Source organism: Entelurus aequoreus, linkage group LG05, assembly GCF_033978785.1.
Source record: "Entelurus aequoreus isolate RoL-2023_Sb linkage group LG05, RoL_Eaeq_v1.1, whole genome shotgun sequence".
Taxonomy (NCBI): Eukaryota; Metazoa; Chordata; class Actinopteri; order Syngnathiformes; family Syngnathidae; genus Entelurus; species Entelurus aequoreus.
The window spans coordinates 46,840,408-46,865,231 of record NC_084735.1 but is presented as its reverse complement, the minus strand read 5'-3'; the positions used below and the strand labels follow the sequence as shown (position 1 = coordinate 46,865,231).

The following is a 24,824-nucleotide window of genomic DNA, read 5'->3' as shown; positions in this document are numbered from 1 at the left end:
ACATCGCTCGTGACACATCCGGAATCATTTATACCAGTTGAATAGCCTTTATTGTGTGTACAAATGTACATACGTATGTATTGGAGTATGAATAATTTTGATCTTGCGTAAGAAAAAACTAAATAAATTCCCACCTTTAGCTATACTTGAGAAATATTGCAATCATTCCATCTTGGAAAACAAAAAGTTTGAATACATCTTTAAGGGCCAAAGCACAGGCGGCAGTATAGTGCAGGAGGGAAAATAAGTATTTGATCCCCTGTTCATTTTGTAAGTTTACCTCCTAAAAAGATATGAACAGTCTAAAACTGTTCTAACTTAGAGGGATAGAATGAAATGATAAAAACAGGTTATACATTAATTTGATTTAATTTTTTATATACGGTGCAATCGTTTGTATATGTCTACCCAGTGGTGTTATTTTACTATTACTCATTTTTAGTTTTTTTTATTGTTTTTATTAGTTTTTACCTTTTTGTTTTAAGTGTGTAAAATCTGCACCGCAACCACAGAATTTCCCTATTGTGCAATAAAGAAAGTCCAACCTAACCTATTAGACACACACACACTCACACACACGCACACGCACGCGCACACGCGCGCGCGCACACACACACACACACACACACACACACACACAAATAGCTTTGCAACAACAGACATGTAAGATGAAAGGAACAAACATGCACATCAAGGAGCATCTGATACTTGTGATCAAAGACATTAAGGAACTGGACAAAAAACTAAGATCACATCATCTCGACTACAAAGACATTAAAAGGTACAACACACAAGGGATGGATAAATGATTGACTAAGACTGCATTACAATAATGATATTGATCAGGACACTTCTTTTTCAGGACTACCTCCAACTAGTTTAACTGCACGCAACATAAACTTTAACAATAAATTAGTAATCAATGACCTCAACATCGGGTTGTTCAATACAGACGATGTTTACAAGATTATTTAAATTTGACCGACGATAAAGCTTTTAATAATATAGTTATATTCGTGGTTATGTATTTTGATGACACATTCAAGCTGTGTCTCGCAAATTTGACAGCGACAAGCAAATAAACGTGTCCTAAACGAAACGTAGCGTCCATGCTAAAAATATAGCGATTAACTAACTCTCGCTTCCGTGGCGGGAAAACGTTAACATGTTTTTTACAAGTAGCATTATCACTAGAGGACGAGAGGACAAAAAATAGCTAATGCTGCACTACACACGATAGGAGGATTAAAAAGCCATGGTAACCGCTAAGCTAGCGCTCTTGAATGTAAACAGGGGTGAGCAGATTGATACAAATATCGATAGTAATGATACCAAGTACAGTATCAGTATATGATCCATACTACAGTGATAACATCAATATTGTTTATTATATCAAAACCTTTTTTTGGGTTGTTTTTTGTTATTGTTTACAATACTTTAGAAATTTAAATCAGTAATAGTTTTTGTTAATGTTTAGTGATTTTGCTCCATTTGATTTATTTCCCTCAACATATTGTATATAATACAACTTCTTTAAAATGGCCTTGCAAATATATATCTGTCACCTAATCAACATTTTGTTCTCCTTCTCTGCTATCCCGGTATGGCTACAGCGCAATACTTCCTGCTTCCTGCTAAATTGCAACGTGTGAATGGATACTCACTTTGGAATCACAAGTGAGTATCCAATCACAGTCTCGTTAACATTAGTCTACTTGGATAGGCTAATATCAACAACTTGTGATCTGATTGGCTATCGCAATTGTCTATCAAGTCTATGTCCCCGTTCACTTACAGTGCACGAACGCCCGCATTGTAAATTCTGAAGGCCCCTGGCAGATATTCAGGGAAAGTAAATAAAAAAAATATTTTATCTTTAATTATGGTCATGATTTCTGGTTATGTTAGGCCAGCAGAGAAGGCCTTGCTGACCCTGACGGCCCACCACTGGTAAACACGTACTACTGGCTAATTACACCACTAGCTAGGCAAACATAGTTGTACACTCCAATGACACTTGGATGAGACAGTCAGAGATTACAAAGAGGAATTTAGCTAGGACTTCTAATCCCGCTAGAAAGATGTCCAGGCATCGAGTACTTGTATCTGGCCCCCTGCCCGCAACGGGGAATGATGAGAGGTACAGCAGATTAGTCTCGCTTAACAAGTGGCTGGCTCGTTTTTGTAGACAACAGGGACTAACGTTTATTGATAATTGGCCCTCTTTCTGGGGAAAACCTGGCTTGCTGAGGAGGGACGGCTTTCACCCTGAAGGTGCCATCACTCTACCTAGGAATATACATTACTGGCTGAGTCACGCTTGACTAACTACACTAGAGTAAGCTTGGACACAGGCAATTACAGTGTCTCTTAGTCCGGGTGAGGAGTCAGTTAAGCTAGTACTAACCATCGCCAGGCTTGGCAATTCCTGCACACATGGCATTTCTCGTAGAAAAAAATACACAACTCACATAATGTTTTTTCTGTAAGTGACTGTGCCAGAGGTGAAAATCCATTGTACTGAGGTGGACAATTATGACGCATTCAATCTATCGCAGCAGCAAACAAATAATCTCAAGGTCCTCATCATATCAATTCCTAGATGTGATAAAAAATTATTTAAGGCGCACTACACAAAATAAACATAATGTTATTAATATCACTACTACGGATACCATTAACAAAAATTCCTCAAAACAGCCCACTACCTATAATATGGGCTTTTAAAACATCAGAGCATTGTCTCCCAAAACGTTATTAGCTAATGCGGTCATTAGAGACAACAATCTTAACATCATTGGTCTCAGCAAAACCTGTCTCAAACCAGATTAAATTTTCCCGCTTAACGAGGCATCGCCTCCTAACTATATGAATGCACATATTGCCCATCCCCTTAAAACGGGTGGAGGAGTCGCACTAAAATACAATGAAAACCTTAACCTTATCCCTGACCTAAGTAATAAATATGAATAATTTGAGGTGCTTACTATTGTCACGTATTGGTGGTGACGAACCCCAAGCTGCAGAGACGGCAGGCTGGATGCAAGGAAACATGATTTAATGTCCAAAAGAAAACGCAGGAAAACAGGAATCAAGAACCAGCAAACAGGAAAACTGGAAACAGCTAACAGCCAAAAGGATACAGCTAACAGGAAACCAAGAAACAAGGAGCTAGGAGACAGCAAACTGCAAATAGCTATCAGGAACCAGCAAACAGGAACAGCTCACAGCAAACAGGTAGTAGCTTACAATACTCCAGCCCTGACTGGAGGGCGAGGCAAGTATAAATAGCAGCCGGCTGATTGACACCAGGTGTGGTCAGGAGCCAATCAGCCGCAGCTGAGGGGAAACAGTGCTCAGGGAGACAAGCAGGAAACTGAACAAAAATAAGAGCGCTGACAGGAAATAAAACACACAGAGGAAAAACCAAAACATAAACAAATTGTCAGTGACAAGCCTGACAACTATGAGGTCTGTCACACAGCTACCTCTTTACCTGGCTGTTATCTACCGCCCTCCTGGGCCCTATTCAGACTTTATCAATGAATTTTCAGAGTTTATCGCTGATCCAGAGACGCACACAGATAGTATAATTATAATGAGGATTTTAATATCCATATGAATACCCCATCAGACCCAGACTATAATTGATAGCTTACACAAATAATAAATGAACCCATGCATTGCAATGGTAATATGATAGATCTAGTCCTTGTCCGGGGTGTCACCACCTCCAAAGTTATGATACTCCCGTACACTAAAGTAATGTCCGATCATTACCTTATAAAATTCCAAGTTCTGGCTCATTGTCAACAAGCTAAAAATAACCACTGCTTTAGTAGCCGCAACATTAATGTTGTCACAACTATAACTCTTGCTGACCTACTGCCTTCGGTAATGACGCCATTCCCAAATTATGTGGGCTCTATCGATAACCTCACTAAGAACTTAAACGATGCTTTGCATGACGACATTGATAGTATAGCACCGCTAAAGCTAAAAAAGGTCTCTAAAAGGCGTACCCCCTGGTTTACAGAAGAAACTAGAGCTCTTAAAATATAATGTAGAAAGCTGGAACGCAAATGGTATGCGACTAAACTTGAGGTTTTCCATCAAGCATGGAGTGATAGTTTAATAACTTATAAACGCATGCTTACCTTAGCCAAAACTAATTACTACTCCATTCTCATCTACCTCAATAAAAACGATCTTAAATATTTGTTCAGTACAGTAGCGTTGCTAACCCAACAAGGGACTCCTCTCAGTAGCTCCACCCACTTGGCTGACAACTTTATGAATTTATTTAATAAGAACATTTAACTCATTAGAAAGGAGATTAAAGACAACACGTTCCAGCTACAACTAGGTTCTAATAACACAGATACGAATGTATGTACGATGGATATTGCCCTCCAAAATAATCTCTCTCTTTTTGATGAAGTAACATTAGAGGAACTCCTGCAACGTGTAAATGGGACAAAATAAACAATATTCTCATTGATGCTTTTTGTTTTTATTCTATTGTAATATTTTTCTATTTTGTTTTCATTTATACCCCCATTATTTACTTTTTTAAATTCAATCTCAATTCTGTACACTGCTGCTGGAATTGTAAATTTCCTGAGGGAACTCTCCTGAAGGAATCAATAAAGTACTATCTATCTATCTATCTATCTATCTATCTATCTATCTATCTATCTATCTATCTATCTATCTATCTATCTATCTATCTATCTATCTATCTATCTATCTATCTATCTATCTATCTATCTATCTATCTATCTATCTATCTATCTATCTATCTATCTATCTATCTATCTATCTATCTATCTATCTATCTATCTATCTATGTTTACTTGACCCACTTTCTGGGAAACTTACCAAGGAGCTGTTTGTAATATTAGTACCATCAGTGCTAAATATTAATAACTTTTCACTTTCCTCTGACACTGTTCCCCTAGCATTCAAAAAAGCAGCTATTCATCCTCTGCTCAAAAGACCTAACCTCGACGCTGACCTCATGGTAAACTATCGGCCGGTGACCCACCTATCCTTTATCTCGAAAATCCTCGAAAAAATGGTTGCACAGCAGGTAAATGAACACGTAGCGTCTAACAATCTCTGTGAACCCTTTCAGTCCGGTTTCAGGGCAAATAACTCTACGGAGACAGCCCTCGCAAAAATGACTAATGATCTATTGCTAACTATGGATGCTGATGCGTCATCCATGTTGCTGCTTTTTGATCTTAGCGCTGCTTTCAATACCGTCGATCATAACATTTTATTAGAACGTATCAAAACACGTTAGTATGTCAGACTTAGCCTTTTCGTGGTTGAACTCCTTTCTTACTGACAGGATGCAGTGCGTCTCCCATAACAATGTGACTTCGGAGTATGTTAAGGTAACGTGCGGAGTTCCACAGGGTTCGGTTCTTGGCCCTGCACTCTTCAGCATCTACATGCTGCCGCTTGGTGACATCATACGCAAATACGGTGTTAGCTTTCACTGTTATGCTGATGACACCCAACTCTACATACCCCTAAAGCTGACCAACACGCCGGATTGTAGTCACCTGGAGGCGTGTCTAAATGAAATTAAACAATGGATGTCCGCTAACTTTTTGCAACTCGATGCTAAGAAAACGGAAATGCTGATTATCGGTCCTGCTAGACACCGGCAACTATTTAATAAAACCACCTTAACATTTGACAACCAAACAATTACACAAAGCGACTCTGTAAAGAATCTGGGTATTATCTTCGACCCAACTCTCTCATTTGAGTCACACATTAAGAGTATTATTAAAACAGCCTTCTTTCATCTCCGTAATATCACTAACATTCGTTCCATTTTGTCCACCACCGACGCTGAGATCATTATTCATGCGTTCGTTACGTCTCGTCCCGATTACTGTAACGTATTATTTTTGGGTCTCCCCATGTCTAGTCTTAAAATATTACATTTGGTACAAAATTAACAGGAGATTAGCAAGTAGATTAATAAGAGTATAGAGCATGGATAATATAACAACTAATGTTGGTGTGTCAGCATTGTCACAGTCAGTACACAACACGTAAGAGGAGGGAGGATCGATCCAGAAATTGGGGACGTCGACACGAAGGATAGTATCAGTATATGATTGATACTAGAGTAAGATTGATATTTTATTTTCTCAAAATATTTTCAATAATTCCCTGTACACAGAAAGACTTTGAGTTGTAGATAGTATTTTTTGCTTTTGTTTACTTTTTGTGTACTATTAACTTTGTTTTGCTCAAACAATTGCATGTAATACAAAAAATATTAAGAACTAGTATACATATTGTGCTGTTGTACTGTCAACAGCACTCAACATACATAAATTGAACAATTTACAATTAATACATGTGATTGGTATCGATATCTGCCGATTTCACTCATGGCTAATCGTATCGGAATCAGCAGCGTGAAAGTTTATTGTAGATCCTAAATAAGGCCTCTCACCTTGACAGAAGAAGAACCAGGACGTATTCTGACAAGTTGGAACACTTTGACAGCCAATTTACACCTGGAAACTAAATTAACGACATGAAAAGACACTTGGTTTCACACCCCTATTCTTTGCAAGGATTAGGAGTAATTTTGCATCTGATATGGGAATATAACAATATTCAGTTGGCATCCTAATTACAGCAGACACTTACAGTAAGTGATGTTTTATCTTGTTTGTTGGCTCTCATGAAGTCTGTAGTGAGTAATAATGAGTGACGTTGGAAAAAAAGAAAACGTTGTGAAGCGTTTTTTATATTAATGCGCAGAGTATGCTCAAAATTATCAAAATATGTAAATATTAAATATTATTTTTAATGTGCCTGTTATGAAATACATATATTTACAGTATTTATTTTAAACCTTAAAGGGGAACTGCACTTTAATTTTTAAATGTTGCCTATCATTCACAATCATTATGAAAAACATGAGGATCGATTTTTTTTAATGCATTCTGAATATTAAATACATTAAATCAAAAGTCTGCTTACATTGGAGTCTATGGGAGCCATTAAATTATGCCCATCAAGCCACTGAAAAAGCATCCAAACATCTCCGTTAAGGTTTTATATACATGATGAAAGTATATATGTACAAACCCGTTTCCATATGAGTTGGGAAATTATGTTAGATGTAAATATAAACGGAATACAATGATTTGCAAATCATTTTCAACCCATATTCAGTTGAATATGCTACAAAGACAACATATTTGATGTTCAAACTGATAAAGATTTTTTTTTGGCAAATAATCATTAACTTTAGAATTTGATGCCAACAACACGTGACAAAGAAGTTGGGAAAGGTGGCAATAAATACTGATAAAGTTGAGGAATGCTCATCAAACACTTATTTGGAACATCCCACAGGTGAACAGGCAAATTGGGAACAGGTGGGTGCCATGATTGGGTATAAAAGTAGATTCCATGAAATGCTCAGTCATTCACAAACAAGGATGGGGCGAGGGTCATCACTTTGTCAACAAATGCGTGAGCAAATTGTTGAACAGTTTAAGAAAAACCTTTCTCAACCAGCTATTGCAAGGAATTTAGGGATTTCACCATCTACGGTCCGTAATATCATCAAAGGGTTCATAGAATCTGGATCTTCAGGCTGTACTGCATCAACAAGCGACATCAGCATGTAAAGGATATCACCACATGGGCTCAGGAACACTTCAGAAACCCACTGTCAGTAACTACAGTTGCTCGCTACATCTGTAAGTGCAAGTTAAAACTCTCCTATGCAAGGCGAAAACCGTTTATCAACAACACCCAGAAACGCCGTCGGCTTTGCTGGGCCTGAGCTCATCTTAGATGGACTGACACAAAGTGGAAAAGTGTTCTGTGGTCTGACGAGTCCACATTTCAAATGGTTTTTGGAAACTGTGGACGTCGTGTCCTCCGGACCAAAGAGGAAAAGAACCATCCGGATTGTTATAGGCGCAAAGTTGAAAAGCCAGCATCTGTGATGGTATGGGGGTGTATTAGTGCCCAAGACATGGGTAACTTACACATCTGTGAAGGCGCCATTAATGCTGAAAGGTACATACAGGTTTTGGAGCAACATATGTTGCCATCCAAGCAACGTTACCATGGACGCCCCTGCTTATTTCAGCAAGACAATGTCAAGCCACGTGTTACATCAACGTGGCTTCATAGTAAAAGAGTGGGGGTACTAGACTGGCCTGCCTGTAGTCCAGACCTGTCTCCCATTGAAAATGTGTGGCGCATTATGAAGCCTAAAATACCACAAGGGAGACCCCCGGACTGTTGAACAACTTAAGCTGTACATCAAGCAAGAATGGGAAAGAAGTCCACCTGAGACGCTTAAAAAATGTGTCTCCTCAGTTCCCAAACGTTTACTGAGTGTTGTTAAAAGGAAAGGCCATGTAACACAGTGGTGAACATGCCCTTTCCCACCTACTTTGGCACGTGTTACAGCCATGAAATTCTAATTTAATTATTATTTGCAAAAAAAAAATAAAGTTTATGAGTTTGAACATCAAATATCTTGTCTTTGTAGTGCATTCAATTGAATATGGGTTGAAAAGGATTTGCAAATCATTGTATTCCGTTTATATTTACATCTAACACAATTTCCCAACTCATATGGAAACGGGGTTTGTACTATGTAAGCTGCATTATAATCATTTGGGGTTTTTTTCTGCCACTGATCCCAACTTTCACTGGAAACCATTAGATAAAGTGTAACCATTTTTGGAGACCATTTTTTAGTTTGCACAGTTGGACCTGATGTGACTTATAGCGTTATAATTTTGCCACACCTCGTGTGTGTGTGACAATCATTGGTACTTTAAGTTTAACTTTAACTTTATTATTGTGAAGGCCGTAAGTTCGGGTGCGTAAAAAGGAGCCCTTGACGGAGTTTGAGTAGGATCTACATTAGTCCAGATAAAGCTGTTGACAAAGAAAAAGTGCCTCTGGAGTTTTTGTTTGGCTTGCACTACATGTTACCTCATGTATCAAGCTTGGGTACGCACAAAAACGTATGTCCTTTTTCAAGGCAAAGTTGAGATGTATCAAAACTGATGTTGACGTGGAAACGTGCGTTGCCTCATGCCAACTTAATAGCTATTGCACACACATTTCTACAGGCTGTGGATACTTTGGTTACACACGTAAGTGATGTTGGGGAACAGTTCACGTAAAAAAGTGCCAAAATGTACAATATTTTTTCTATTTCCGCCTGTGTTCAGTTCTCGGAGACACGGTGGTATCAGGCTGACAATTGCTATGCCGTTTGCTCGTAAAAACAAAAAAGAAGCACCCCTACTGCCTTATGATTGGTCAGACCGTGCCGCGCTCAAGCACATGGCTATATTCGATATAGTTTGCATATGTATGAGGGGGCGTGGTCTGAGCATGCCAATCCACGCACGAGTTTGCGGAGTATTCCAAGTAGATTGCGATGTAACAAAGAAATATGCTTGGATTTGTGCATGCGAACACTTTAATATGTCAGAATTTTTACTAACGTACGCCATTTTCTGGATTTGATCAAATGTCCACACAGTACTGAATGGGAAAGCCGTGCAACTCTCTGTACATGAGGCCCCGCATATAAAGATTTTAAAAGTTAAAAAGTTAAAGTACCCATGATTGTCACACACACACTAGGTGTGGCGAAATGATTCTCATACCGTAAGGAGGGGTTGAAGACCCAGCAGCATCACAAGTTACAACTGAGAGACCAGCGACAAACATGAGGATGATAAGCCTTTGTTATCATCGGCTAATTTTATCGGTCGATTTGCCATTATCGATGTGACCTTATTATTTCTTTTCATCGGTCGAGAATTTTCAGCTGCTGATATTATTGTGCATCCCTATTATAATTTAGTTATTATTCTTTAGTTGTTCCTCAAAGTCCTATTTTAGGTCCTCTCTTTTTCATCCTTGGGCTATTCAGCTGGTTTGTTCAGTATATATGCAGATTATTCACACCATTTATTTTACCGTAGATTGTTACCTGAAAAGTGCGTGTTGTTATCCTGTTATTGATCAACCTACTGCATACGTCAGTGCAAAGATAAGTGAGGAGACGCCGACTGTTAATGTAGTGTTTTCAAATAACACATCCAAAATTCCTGTGTGACATGATGGCAAAAAAATTGCATTTGTGTCAAAATATCAGGGTCTATTTAAAAAAAAAAAAAGTTGAATATACAAGCGAGTAACAACCTGTGATTAATCAAGATTATTCCAAATTGACAAACACACACACACACACACACACACACACACACACACACACACACACACACACAAACAAACACACACATATATATATATATATATATATATATATATATACATACATTTAGCAGCACTAAGTCTTCACAGATGATAAGCGTCCTACATGCGCTGGTTGTCCATTTAGAAAAGGCATTGTTTAACTTATCTGTGTTGAAAGTAGATCAACTCAGCCAGCATCGTTTGTTGTTCTCGGTTTGCTGCCCATGTAGCATTCATGCATGTTCATGTTTCGTTTAAAGGGGAACTGCAGTTTTTTGGGGAATTTTGCCTGTTATTCACAATGCTTACTAGGAAACTTACTAGGAAATAAATGCAGTCAAAATGGAGCCTTTGGGAGTTGCTTTATTCCGCCCATAAAGCCCTTAAAAACATGCAAACACCTCCATGAAGGTTTTATATACATAATGTAAGTATATATGTAATGTAGTAACAGGCACATTTATAATACGATGTAAAATGTCTGTATTTTGCTAATTTTAAGCATAAGCGGCACATTACAATACCGACTGATTATTACTCAATGCAGACTTCATGAGAGCCGACAAACATAATAAAACATCACTTACTGTACAATGTCTGCTGTCATTAGGATGCTGACTGATAGAATTTTGTTATATTCCTGGTTAGATGTAGAATGACTCATAATCCTTGCAAAGACAAAGGGGGTGGAACTGTAGTGGATTGTCCGAAGCTTAAACAGGCAGCAAAAGTAGTTTAGTACAACAAATTTATTTACCCATTATCAGAAGTGCAGGTTGAATTAAGTTGGCCGTGCAGACAGACCACATGTTACTCCGGAGTAAACAAGACACACACAAGCCAAAATCACTGTCGAGTTCCGGTCTTCTGCCATTTTTTATATGTCTCTTGTGCGTCATTGTTTGTTATCTAATGCGTCACGATTGTTTTGTTTTGGTTTTGTCTGTTCCAAAACAACCTTGTATCTCTTAGTCATATTTGGAAATTCTAAACATTCTGTAGACAGGTTGGCACAACTCCATATTCACCTTTGTCCCACTGGCACAGAATAGAAGAGAAATTAAATGAGCGTACATTCTTATAGACATGCAATATAGGTCAAAGGTCAGAAATTCTACTACAGAACCAAGCGTCTTCTTGTGTCGGTCTCACCATTCTGTGTTTAAGTCGGCTGACAAAGTGTAGCAACTTGTCGGAATACAACCTCATCCTTCTACTATCAAAGTGAGCAGCATGATTTATGATCTTCTACAGTAAACTTTTATGATCACAGAGGCAAGGAAACAGCTCACCAGACGATGATGTCAACATAGTCACACAAGCTAGTGATCACGGCGCCGCTATAAATAATTTGTCTGCTTTAGCGCTTATAATAACAATATCACTAATACTTGGTTTATATTCAAGTCACGACATGTAAATGGAGTATTGTTGGCAGTTTTTCGATGTTTTTTTATTGGGTTTCATGGGCGGAATAGAGGACCTCCCATTGACTCCACTGTAAATGTTATTCATGCTTTGCATTTATTAAACTTACTGTGCACTGATGATAAGAAAGTTTGCCGCTGCAATACTAACTAATTAACTCAGTTTTATCTTAAGTTCCGTCTGAGTTTCTTCTGAAGGGCGCATACAGAGCACATTGCTTTATCAGCACAGTGGCGTGTGACGTGATAACTGCCTGTGCAAACAGCGGCACCTTCCGGAGGTCTAAACAAACACTGTGATAAATCTTCATTTATATATAGTAACCCAATAATTGTTTTTATTAACCAAATGCGTCAACGTTGAAATACCTTATATATATATATATATATATATATATATATATATATATATATATATATATATATACATTGGCGTTGTTAGGCCTATTTTAGGTGTTAAAAAAAACAACAAAAACAACTTCTTTTTTTTTTTTTTTTTTTTTTTACAAATACTTGCCGACATATAAATTATAAAGTGGCCCGAATATGACTTTAAATAAATAATCATATAAACTGTCATTATTCACTCAGTTTCCCCTCACTTCATAGCGTAAGGTAGAGAGCCCCTTTAGTGCGTTGGTATCCAATCCATTCCACTTGTTCATATAGAAAATGCCCACATCACTCAAAATCCAGTCCGCATTTTCTCAGCGACCTTGCTTGCGGAGCTGCGGTCCTGCAGGTGTACGAAGCACATTAGCACACAGCACTGCAGAACAAGAACGTGAACGGATGCAAAATGGACACAAGAAACTTTTTCAAGAAAGTAAGTATTCATCACTGCGTGTAGTAAAATGTATTAGCTCCACTTTAAACCAGGTCTGTGTTTGACAAAAAGTTAAATTCTCGCTCTAAAACAATGCTGCTGCTTAGTTAGCTAGTTAGCCTGAAATGCATCATAAAGGTCCTGGTTATTTATAAAGTTAAATGTGCACTCTTTTTTACCATTTGCCAGAGGTGTGGACTCGAGTCACATGACTTGGACTCGAGTCAGACTCGAGTCATGAATTTGATGACTTTGGACTCGACTTGACAAAATGTAAAGAGACTTGCAACTCGACTTAGACTTTAACATCAATGACTTGTGACTTCACTTGGACTTGAGCCTTTTGACTTGACATGACTTGCTACTTTCCCCAAAACCCAAAGATTAAAAAGTTATTTGGGAGCGCGCCGCTCTGTATTTTTCATTTTCTTCGTCTGTGTCTATCAGCGTGTTGTTCCTGTCAGCCGGTGTGCTCTCAGTACAACAGCCAATCAAATTAGATCTACGCTGTTTTCATCCCACAGCTCTCATCCAATCAAATTGCAGGACAACCAATGAAGAAGAATTGTCAAACAATGCGCCAGTGAGAAACAATTATGCCGAAGTTAATTTCGTTCGGGTATTAAAACTACGACTTTGTCAACAAAAAACGAATTGCCCAATGCAAATCATGCAGTTCGAATATTTTAGACGGAGACGGAGACGTAACAACTTCCAACTTCGTTTGACATTTGAAGATGCACAAAGAAGGGTAAGTTTTGAATGTAAGCTAACGTTTATTGGCTAAGTAACGTGACTTTTATTTGCTGTGTAGTTAAATCAGTGAGGCTGTAAACTCACTGCTAACGTTATAACCATAGACATCTTATAAGGGTACGCAGCATCGCAGTAGCCTACAGGCGCAGACGAGACGCGGGGCCGCCATCTTGGAGTGGTGATCCGCTCCACTAGTGCAATTCATTTGGCAGGAGCAATGAACTGTCAGCACATTTAATTCATCTTACCTCACTGAATACCACTGATTTTCACGCGCTTTTTTGTTATATGTGTAGCTATGATAAAGGACACATGTTTTGGCGTGTTTTATTATTCATAGTTTGCTTAACAGTAATATAATATTCTTATACGCTATAAGTGACCAGACGTCCAAGATCAAAACTGGGAATATAATCCCAGAGAAGGGGGAAAAAACGGTCAGCTATTTTTAAATTGAAGAAACAATATGATTAGGTTATATATACATGCGTATATCCTACATAAACAATGTATGAATACATTAGATATCTATATATCTTATAGACTGTAACTCTGTTGCTGCAGCAGCAGAGAGTTTATTCTGTCTTGACACTTTGTATTGATATTTTGTATTACATTCTTCCCTTAAATGATCATGTTTACAGTCATTGTTTTATATGTATTTTTTATGTATGTCGCTTTGGATAAAAGCGTCTGCCAAATACTTCAACATAAACATATATAAACACCTGTAAGTCTTTATATCAGCTAAAACCACCAATCTGTTTCACTGGATTCAGAATAAAACCAAATTCTGTCTTACCCAACAATGTTAGTATTTGAATATTGTTACTTGAAGACTTATTCCTGGTTACAATTATACTGTTAAGAAAGTATTGTCTTATATTTTGCCTAAAATGAGAATGCATCATAATCAGTGGCGGCTGGTGAATTTTGTTTTAGGTGGGGCTGAAAGTTTGTAAACCAAACCCCTGTAGGGGGGTCATCCTCCCCCAGAAGATTTCTTTGTGATTTTCACATACAAATATTAAAGATCTTTGCTCCTTCTCAACTCTGTGGTAATATTATTTTCATAAAATACAACCAATAGTACATTAATGTTAAATCTTACTTGTGAAAAGTAATCACCCCATTCCTATTTTCAAAAGTCCGCTCATTTGTGTAGGAAAATGCTGAACACCATCTTTGTTTTCTACCTGTCAACTGTCAGTTTAGGCTGCTCGCCGGCTCCTCATCACCACTTCAAGATGGCGGCCAAATTGCTCGTGTCACAGCAGCCAATGCTGCGTCTACTTATAAGATTTCTATGGTTATAACATCATTGCAAACACGGCAATATGTTGCGTCCACTGCAGTTCGCTACCTTATTCATACTTTTTGTCAGGTGATTTTTTTTAAGCAGGGTTGCATGAGGTACCTATACATAACGTTACGTTAGTCAATGTATCACACACAGTAACGTAACGTTAGACGGCGATCAGCAGCACCGCGTATTTTAGCCACCTACAAAAACACAAACATAGTCAAATAAAGGTCAGTTAAAATGTATATTATATTAAGAATATGTGAACATATTGCATAGGGCCCTGACATCTAAAAAGTACAACTCTGTTAATTGTTTTGTTCATGTTTTTGTTATGTTTTTCATATGTACGCACACATCAACACACATTCAGTATGAGATGAGATCAATGAGATAAGGTAAGAACAGGATAGAAACTGCTGTGGAACTAGTTACAATGCAATATGCCATGGAAATACAATGTTAACACTTTTGTGCAAATAAGTACAGTTGCACTTGTTTTTTCAAATGTGTTTATTCTGTAAAGGAATGAGTTAAATGTTTAAAATGACTGGATAATAGTGCTATTATGAAGTGCAATGTCAGCACTATTTTTTTTCCTGCAATTTCAAATGCACTTGTTTTAATAAATAAATACAGCGTTTTAAAAGCATACACAATCTGTGTAAATATATTAGTCTGTGGTTAAAAGGACTTGAAAGGACTCGAAATTCAAAATGCAGGACTTGGAACTTGACTTGAGACTTTCCAGTCTTGACTTTGGACTTGACTCGGGAATTGCCTGTCTTGACTCGGGACTTGACTCGAGACTTGAGGGCAAAGACTTGAGACTTACTTGTGACTTGCAAAGCAATGACTTGGTCCCACCTCTGCCATTTGCTATTACCCCTATTGACCTGTAGGAGTCAGGGCAGAGGAGCACAGAAAGTGAGAGGAGAGAGGCCTCTACTGGAAAGGTGAGTGGGAGAATAATGATACATATAAATAAATATTAAAACATTTTTTTTTTAAATGGCTTATCGATAAGCCATTTGTTTTATTTATTTCTGGGTGGATCATGTTGACTATTGGTCCTCCTAATTGTCAATCATTCTGGTGATGTTACGTAAGGACATATATATATATATATATATATATATATATATATATATATATATATATACAGTATATATATATATATATATATATACAGTATATATATATATATATATATATATATATATATATATATATATATATATATATATATATATATATATATATATATATATATATATATATATATATATATATATATAATTTATTTATATAATAGATTGTATTTGTAATCTACTTTACATTTGATTCCAAATCTCAAAGTGCTACAAAATTACAACCATTGGCGTTGTTAGGCCTATTTTGGCGTTGTAATAAATAAAAAAATAAAAAATGGCTTATCGATAAGCCATTTGTTTTATTTGATATATATATATATATATATATATATATATATATATATATATATATATATATATATATATATATATATATATATATATATATATATATATATATATATATATATATATATATATGTCCTTACGTAACATCACCAGAATGATTGACAATTAGGAGGACCAATAGTCAACATGATCCACAACATCCTCTAGTATACCTTTAAGTCTTTCATATATATATATATATATATATATATATATATATATATATATATATATATATATATATATATATATATATATATATATATATATATATATATATATATATATATATATATATATATATATATATATATATGTATGAAAGACTTAATATGTATATATATATATATATATATATATATATAAGAAAAACCCAGACACCATCTTTGTAGTCATTTTTCTCCTACGTGGACTTCCGTCTTCCTTTACAATGAGTGCAGCTGCACGAAACCTTGTGTCTGCAATTGTAAATAATTTAGTTTTTAAGTTTTGTGTTTCTTGTAGAATCTATATAAAGTAATATACATTAGCCTATTGTTAAAATAATGAAAAAAACATCATTAAATATATTTGTTTTATTGTATTGTTACATTAATAGCTGTTGTATTATTATAGGATGGCTTGTTAAACATTTCATAGGATTTTCAGAGGGAGGAAAAACCAAGACATTTAATATAAAATGTAAAATGAATAAATACATAAAAAGAAAAAAAAATGGTTAAAAGCCATCGTCCCGGGGGGCATTTAATTTCGTCTCGTGCATTTTTTTTCCGTCCCTGGGACGACGGGACTAGTTAATCTCAAGCCCTGGAAGTTACATTTTATTGTTTGCATTATTTGTTCCAGCATTGCACTTTGAAGATGGTCCCTCAGCTCTTTGACAGCTTTGGCCCTTTTTCAGATCAGCAGACGGACTCTAAGTCTTTCTTATTTACAGTATATATAAACCTTTCTCATTTCTATTCAGACTTCCATATATATTTAATTTCCTTAACGGCTTGCCATAATATATATATAAATATATTATATATAAGCCAAATTATCCCGATCCATATATTACTTTAATTCAAGTAATTAAGTAATATTTCCAGGGCTTAAATTTACAACAATTTTAGTCACATATGTGCCCAAAATGTAACCTGTGCAATTTAAAAATATTTGGGAACAAACAATTATTGTATTGTGAGCGAAAGTCGTGGCATAGCCTCTATGTTGTGAATGAATAACATAGAGGCTAATGCCATGACTTTCATTGTGTTTCAGTGTATCTTGAAGGATCATGCAAGTAATTGTTTCTTGTTGATGCTGTAAACAAAATGTCACTGTGCAAACCCATGTTTGTTGTTGTACTGAACACAGATTGAAAATAAACTCACTGAAATAATAATTATTTCTATAATATATAATATATGTAATAATAATATAATATAATATATAATATAATATATAATATAATATATAATATAATATATAATATAATATATAATATAATATAATAATATAATATATTATATATATTATATATACTGTATATAATAATAATTTGTAAGTCTTTGTTAGCCGTTTGTGAAGTTTTGTGCTTGTGCGCTACGTTCGCTCGCATCCTGTACATCTCCTGGGGGCTAAGCCCCCCCTGTCCTTAAAAGCTAGTGACGCCCCTGTGTATATATATATATATATATATATATATATATATATATATATATATATATATATATATCAGTGGCGTGCGGTGAGGTTAATGTCTGGTGAGGCACGACTGCATCATCACAGTCAGATTTACAAACATATGAACCTGCAGTGCAGGTGTACCTAATGTTGTGTCCCTGCGGTCATTCGCGGCTCCTGCAGCGCGAGCATTGTTGTTTTTGCACTTTTTGGCTTCTTGTTAAGTGACTTTTTTTGGGTGGATTCGGTCTTGCACGTGGAGGGTTTGGGTGTGGGCTTTGGTTGGTGTGGCCACGGCGCTCCCGTCGGGCGGTGCATTCTGCGGTGGAGGTGCTTGGCACCAGGAGGCGGGGTTATGAGACGAGCCTCACACAGTGTGTCTTCGCAGCAGAGTTTTATGAATGCTCAGCACTAAAAATACGTTACACACATACAGTTGTTGACAAAATACACTGTACATTACAGTGGCGTGCGGTGAGGTTCATGTCAGGTGAGGCACTGACTTCATCACAGTCAGATTTACAGACATATGAACCCTAAAGAGTATCTTATTCACCATTTGATTGGCAGCAGTTAACGGGTTATGTTTAAAAGCTCATACCAGCATTCTTCCCTGCTTGGCACTCAGCATCAAGGGTTGGAATTGGGGGTTAAATCACCAAAAATTATTCCCAGGCACGGCGCCGCTGCTGCCCACTGCTCCCCTCACCTCCCAGGGGGTGAACAAGGACATAGGTCAAATGCAGAGGACAAATTTCACCACACCTAGTGTGTGTGTGACAATCATTGGTACTTTAACTTTACACTTACAAACTGTAGCACACAAAAAAGCACATTTAATAAAAAAACGTTATTATGGTCTTACCTTTACTTATAAGTGCGGGAGCAGTGGTGTTCGTGTTGGAAGAGTTGTGAATGAATGAAATATGAAATTCGCGCTGCAGTCTGCAGGTGTACCTAATGTTGTGTCCCTGTTCACGGCTCCTCCGGCGCGCCACACGAGCATTGTTGTTTTTGCACTTTAAGGCTTCTTGTTAAGTGACTTTTTTTGGGTGGATTCGGTCTTGCACGTGGAGGGTTTGGGTGTGGGCTTTGGTTGGTGTGGCGCTCCCGTCGGGCGGTGCATTCGGCGGCGGAGGTGCTTGGCACCAGGAGGCGGGGTTATGAGACGAGCCTCCAGTTTTATGATCGCTCAGCACAAGAAATACGTTACACACATACAGTTGTTGACAAAATACACTGTACATTATATATACCTCAGCTAACTAAACTATGGAAATGTATAATATAATTCATATAGCAATACAGTCTCACTGCACAGCAGGCCAGCAGTTAGCCGAGTCATTGCGCACAATTCATGTTGAGGCACAACGCAGTGACGTGCCTCAACTGGCTGCTGATCACCGCACCGTCTCTTCTCAGTATTTGAACGGCAAATGTGAAAATAAAAATAAAAATAATCTAAAACTGGTGAAGTTAAATGGAAAATAACTTTAGTATAATCACTGGATACATATAACAATTTAATTAATTTTTTTTCTTTTTACTTTTTTTTTTCTTTCCATGATGGCAGGTGAGGCCGTGCCTCCCCTGCCTCTAGTGACTGCACGCCACTGGTACATTATATACCTCAGCTAACTAAACTATGGAAATGTATAATATAATTCATATAGCAATACGGTCTCACTGCACAGCAGGCAAGCAGTTAGCCGAGTCATTGTGCACAATCCATGTTGAGGCACAACGCAGTGACGTGCCTCAACTGGCTGCGGATCACCGCACCGTCTCTTCTCAGTATTAGAACGGCAAATGTGAAAATAAAAATAAAAATAATCTAAAACTGGTGAAGTTAAATGGAAAATAACTTTAGTATAATCACTGGATACATATAACAATTTAATACATTTTTTTTTCTTTTTACTTTTTTTTCTTTCCATGATGGCAGGTGAGGCCGTGCCTCCCCTGCCTCTAGTGACGGCACGCCACTGATATATATATATATATATATATATATATATATATATATATATATATATATATATATATATATATATATATATATATATATATATATATATATATATATATATATATATATATATATATATATATATATATATATATTTATATTGGGGTGTGGGGAAAAAAATCGATTCGAATTCGAATCACGATTCTCACGTTGTGCGATTCAGAATCGATTCTCATTTTTAAAAAATCGATTTTTTTTAATTTAAATTAATTAATTATTATTATTATTATTATTTTTTTTTAAATTAATCAATCCAACAAAACAATACACAGCAATACCATAACAATGCAATCCAATTCCAAAACCAAACTCGACCCAGCAACACTCAGAACTGCAATAAACAGAGCAATTGAAAGGAGACACAAACACGACAAAGAACAAACCAAAAGTAGTGAAACAAAAATGAATATTATCAACAACAGTATCAATATTAGTTACAATTTCAACATAGCAGTGATTAAAATCCCCTCATTGACATTATCATTAGACATTTATAAATAAAAAAAAAGAACAATAGTGTCACAGTGGCTTACACTTGCATCGCATCTCATAAGCTTGACAACACACTGTGTCCAATATTTTCACAAAGATAAAATAAGTCATATTTTTGGTTCATTTAATAGTTAAAACAAATTTACATTATTGCAATCAGTTGATAAAACATTGTCCTTTACAATTATAAAAGCTTTTTACAAAAATCTACTACTCTGCTTGCATGTCAGCGGACTGGGGTAGATCCTGCTGAAATCCTATGTATTGAATGAATAGAGAATCCTTTTGAATCGGGGAAAAATCTTTTTTGAATCGAGAATCGTGTTGAATTGAAAAAAAAAAATCGATTTTGAATCGAATCGTGACCCCAAGAATCGATATTGAATCGAATCGTGGGACACCCAAAGATTCACAGCCCTAATATATATATATATATATTATATATATATATATATATATATATATATATATATATATATATATATGTATGTGTGTGTGTATTCGTTAGGTCAGGAAAACACACAGAGGCTATGAGTTTTTTATATATATATATATATATATATATATATATATATATATATATAATATTATATATATATATATATATATATAATATAATATATATATATATATATATATATATATATATTATATATATATATATATATATATATATTATATTTAAATTATGCACTATGTTAAGTTGTTTTGTGTTAGGGTTTTTTAATCAGCTGACACCGATTTGTATGGTTTGGTTTATTTGTTTTAGTCATGCTTAAAAAGTTACATAAAGGAATATCACATGGTTACATTTACAAAATTCAACACTTCTTAATAGTAATCCTGTCGGAAGAAGCAGAGTTGATTTAATCTTACCCCTTCTCAATAACATACATTTGCATACTTACGTATATCAAGCATCGGCAAGGACATGAAAAACAAAACAATTAACATATTTATCATATGGTGTGTAATGGACCATTAAAATTGTGATATTATTTGCGGTTATCAAAACATTCTGTCGCGATGATAATTCTGAGCATTATTTCGTGGTCACAAGCATTCGCAGTGGTAAAATATCTTCCACCCATTGACCACCAGACTCCAACATCTTCTTCCACAATCTAGCTTCTCCCATCGTGGAGTCCATCCAAACCACATCAATTCCATAACTCTTCCCTGCACAGAAAACAACACAAAAACAACACAATTTATTTATGTAACTGTGTTTATGATCAGTGACGTGTGGTGAAATTAGGAACTGATGCCATTTTAGGTTCTTTTAAACTTTATATTCAAATGTTCTAATCCTGTGTTTTTTAACCATTTTGTTGGGCCGCCAGCACACCCTAGGGCCCCCCAAAAATATCTGTTTTTCAGCTTTGGTACCGATGGGCTGCAGCGGTTCTTAGTTGCAATACACTTTTCCACCACTTGTGGCGGTAATGGCAATATCAAACACACAGAAGAAGTCTGGAACTAAAGATAAAGTTAAAATACCAATGATTGTCACACACACACACTAGGTGTGGTGAAATTAGCCTCTGCTTTTGACCCATCACCCTTGATCACCCTCTGGGAGGTGAGGGGAGCAGTGAGCAGCAGCGGTGGGCGCACCCCGGAATCATTTTGGTGATTTAACCCCCAATTCCAACCATAAAGAAGTTTAAGTGCAAGAATTATGGCTAAAGTGGTGAACCTGTACTTTCATTTGCACTTTTATTTGATTAAAGGTTTATTTAAGAAATATAAGTTATTATTTATTGTTATTAGTTTAGTGAGAATATATTTATTTTAGCACTGCGTAATTGTATGTACATTTATTTTGTATTTGTTTATGAATCCCTTCACTTGCATTATTTCTGATTATATTTATTTTTGTAACTAACCCAAACTAAGCCTTGATAATAATCTTTGTGATCAAAAAATGGTTTCATATCATGTGACAATGTTTTAAACTGTAAGTAGGTTAGATATAAATATTGAATACAATTAAAATCAAGAATAAGACAGTGTTAACATTGGAGTGGGCACCGGGCCTCTCTGCAGTGGAAAAGTTGGGTACCTAAGTCAAAAAGGTTAAAACTCCACCTCTAGTCAGTGTTAATACAGGTCGCTTATTAATTATTATTATTATTCATTATCACCTGCATGATAATGTTATCAAACATGTTTTACTCCCATTTATTTACTTTTATAAAGTTCAAAAACATTTAACCTTTATACCGGTATTTCTCCAGGAAAACTTACTTTCTTGTAAAAGAATGTATGAGGAAATGTTCTGTATTTGGACCTATTTGAATTTTAGTTGATGACCCCTAATGTAGATATTGAAGCTATATCTGACTAGCAAATGTGCTGCTGCTTGCTGTCTGAATAGATGCTGTCAGGTTTAATCATTACTTATCTTAAAGAAAATGTACATAGTAAATGTACAGAGTGTGTTTCATTATACTGTACATCCATTTGTATTTTTTTTAAATTATATATATATTTTTTAATTTGTAGATCCTGCAATTTGGTGCCCCCTTCAACAGATGGCGCCCCAGTCTAGTCCCATTTCCTGTCTGCAATGCTGGCTCTGACTCTTACTTATAAGTGTGCCAGATTGCCACTGAATGTAGCAATAATTTAACTGTACAAACATTGACACCACTTTGACAATTCAACTCTATACAAAATAACATATTAAAGATGCATGATACCACAGTGACTACAATAAAGCATTCTGGGAAATGCCTCCTCCCTGAACTTGCCAATTCTGTCTGTGTGCACATAAGTTAGCTTTTTGCCAAGATTTGACAAAGATACAAGGAGACGGATGATCAACAATGAAACTAAAATGCGCAACCACTCAAAATCAGCACCTATTGCTTTTAAATTTTTAAAACTTTTACGTCTTCAAAGAATCAACAAACAAAAAGAAACTGCTGGCGTTTAACATAAACTGAGTTGGACATTTTTATGTTTTTATTATTGTTTTCAATGGATATTCCTTATTTTATTTCCATTTTATTGATTGGTTCGTTTTTCTGTGTAAAAAAATGTACAGTGTTCTGTACTTTTTGCGATTTTTCTTTCTTTCTTTTAGCTTTCTTTTTTAATTTATACAGTACTTTGGGGCAATAGTGCCTCTTTTAAAATTGTGCGATACAATTATTTGATTCCAAATTACCATTCCAGTTCTTCATTTGGATTGCGATTCGAAACGATTCTCGATTCTAATTCTTTTAGGAGGGGTCAAAAATGTACTCTCGTGGGGCATTTGCAAGCAGTATATAAATATCAATATGACATTTATTTCCACAGGAGTACACTTTCACAAAAGTTTCACTTTATTTGTGAAAATCTGATTAAAAAAAACATTTAGACATATCCTGTTGTTCATGTGTTAGAGATAGAGCTGTTCCGATCAGGGGTTCATACTGCAGATTCTGATCACCTGTGAGTGAAAATAGCCCTGATAACGAATTTTACAAAATGAATTATTCACAGTATTATTAACAGTGTAACAATGTCAACACCATATTTAAATTAGCCCCTTATTGCTTTTATTACATACAATTGTTTGATCAAAATGATTCCAGTTCCGTTCGGACATGTTGGATTGTGAATTTGTAAACGGGAGATTATCCCAATGTAACTTTATAAGCAAGTTTGAAATGAACTAAACAAAGTCAATAGTACATAGTAACTAAACGTAAGCAAAAACTCATATCTATTTTTTACTAAAATACTTAAGTTTTTACTCGCAAAGTTCTCCTGTGTCCACGGAATTATTCACCGAGTTTGTAAACATTAACCCAAACGAAATAGTTCCTACGGGAGACACTGTCTGCAGGCAGCAACTTTTCCTTTTAATGCTTCACATGGATCGTGATTAATTCTTCATCTAAAGTCTAAAGTCGTCATCGCAGTGAGAGCCGACATTGTACAGTAAGCGATTGTTTTATGAAGTTTGTAGTTTGTTTTTTTGATTAGCACTTAACCGTAGTGCTACATGATGATTAGTGTTTCACTATAGCTAGATCTGTTTAGCACACAGCTTCTAAAACTTGTAGTTCATTCTCCTTATAATCCGGCAAATATATCAGGTTCTGGATCATCATTTTTCACAAAGTAATTGTTGTTGGCCCTCAGAAAGACTGCATGATTAGCATTGTTGTTGGTGGGGAAGAGATCGGTGGTTCCCACCTCTACGTCACAGATCACAAGACTGGACTTGCTCATTATCTCTTAAAATGGCTCGGAAATCTTCGTGAGATTTATACTATTTTGATCATGTCTATTTACTCGCAAACTTTGTGAGTCTTTTGGTGTTATAGATAAGATATATCTGTTTATAGCTTCAATATAGAGACAACTTGCTTTTCCACTCTACTGGTACTATAATTCCGATGAGGAAGAACCATGGGAAGAACAAACAGCGATGTGGGCCAATGTTCCTCCTAATTTTTCAAGTGTCTGAGCAAACTCCCTGACCATTCCTTGGACCACATGTGAGCAGCATCAGACGTGCACACCAGCAGCACAGCTGTCCCCTACCTGACATCAT

The 24,824-nt window shown here is 36.0% G+C and overlaps 1 protein-coding gene across 2 annotated transcripts in view; it reads right to left on the bottom strand.

The window, feature by feature from the left end:
- Positions 1–21,024: 21,024 nt before the first annotated feature.
- The window catches only part of sytl2a (synaptotagmin-like 2a), an 87,296-nt gene continuing 83,496 nt past the window's right edge, over positions 21,025–24,824 (bottom strand). Inside the window, exon 18 of one of the 2 annotated variants that reach the window (XM_062048263.1) lies at positions 21,025–21,448. In XM_062048263.1, the coding sequence (XP_061904247.1) occupies positions 21,312–21,448 (137 nt within the window). In that variant the 3' untranslated portion in view covers positions 21,025–21,311. The remainder of the gene's footprint in view (positions 21,449–24,824) is intronic. The other variant, XM_062048265.1, reaches the window with a different exon arrangement.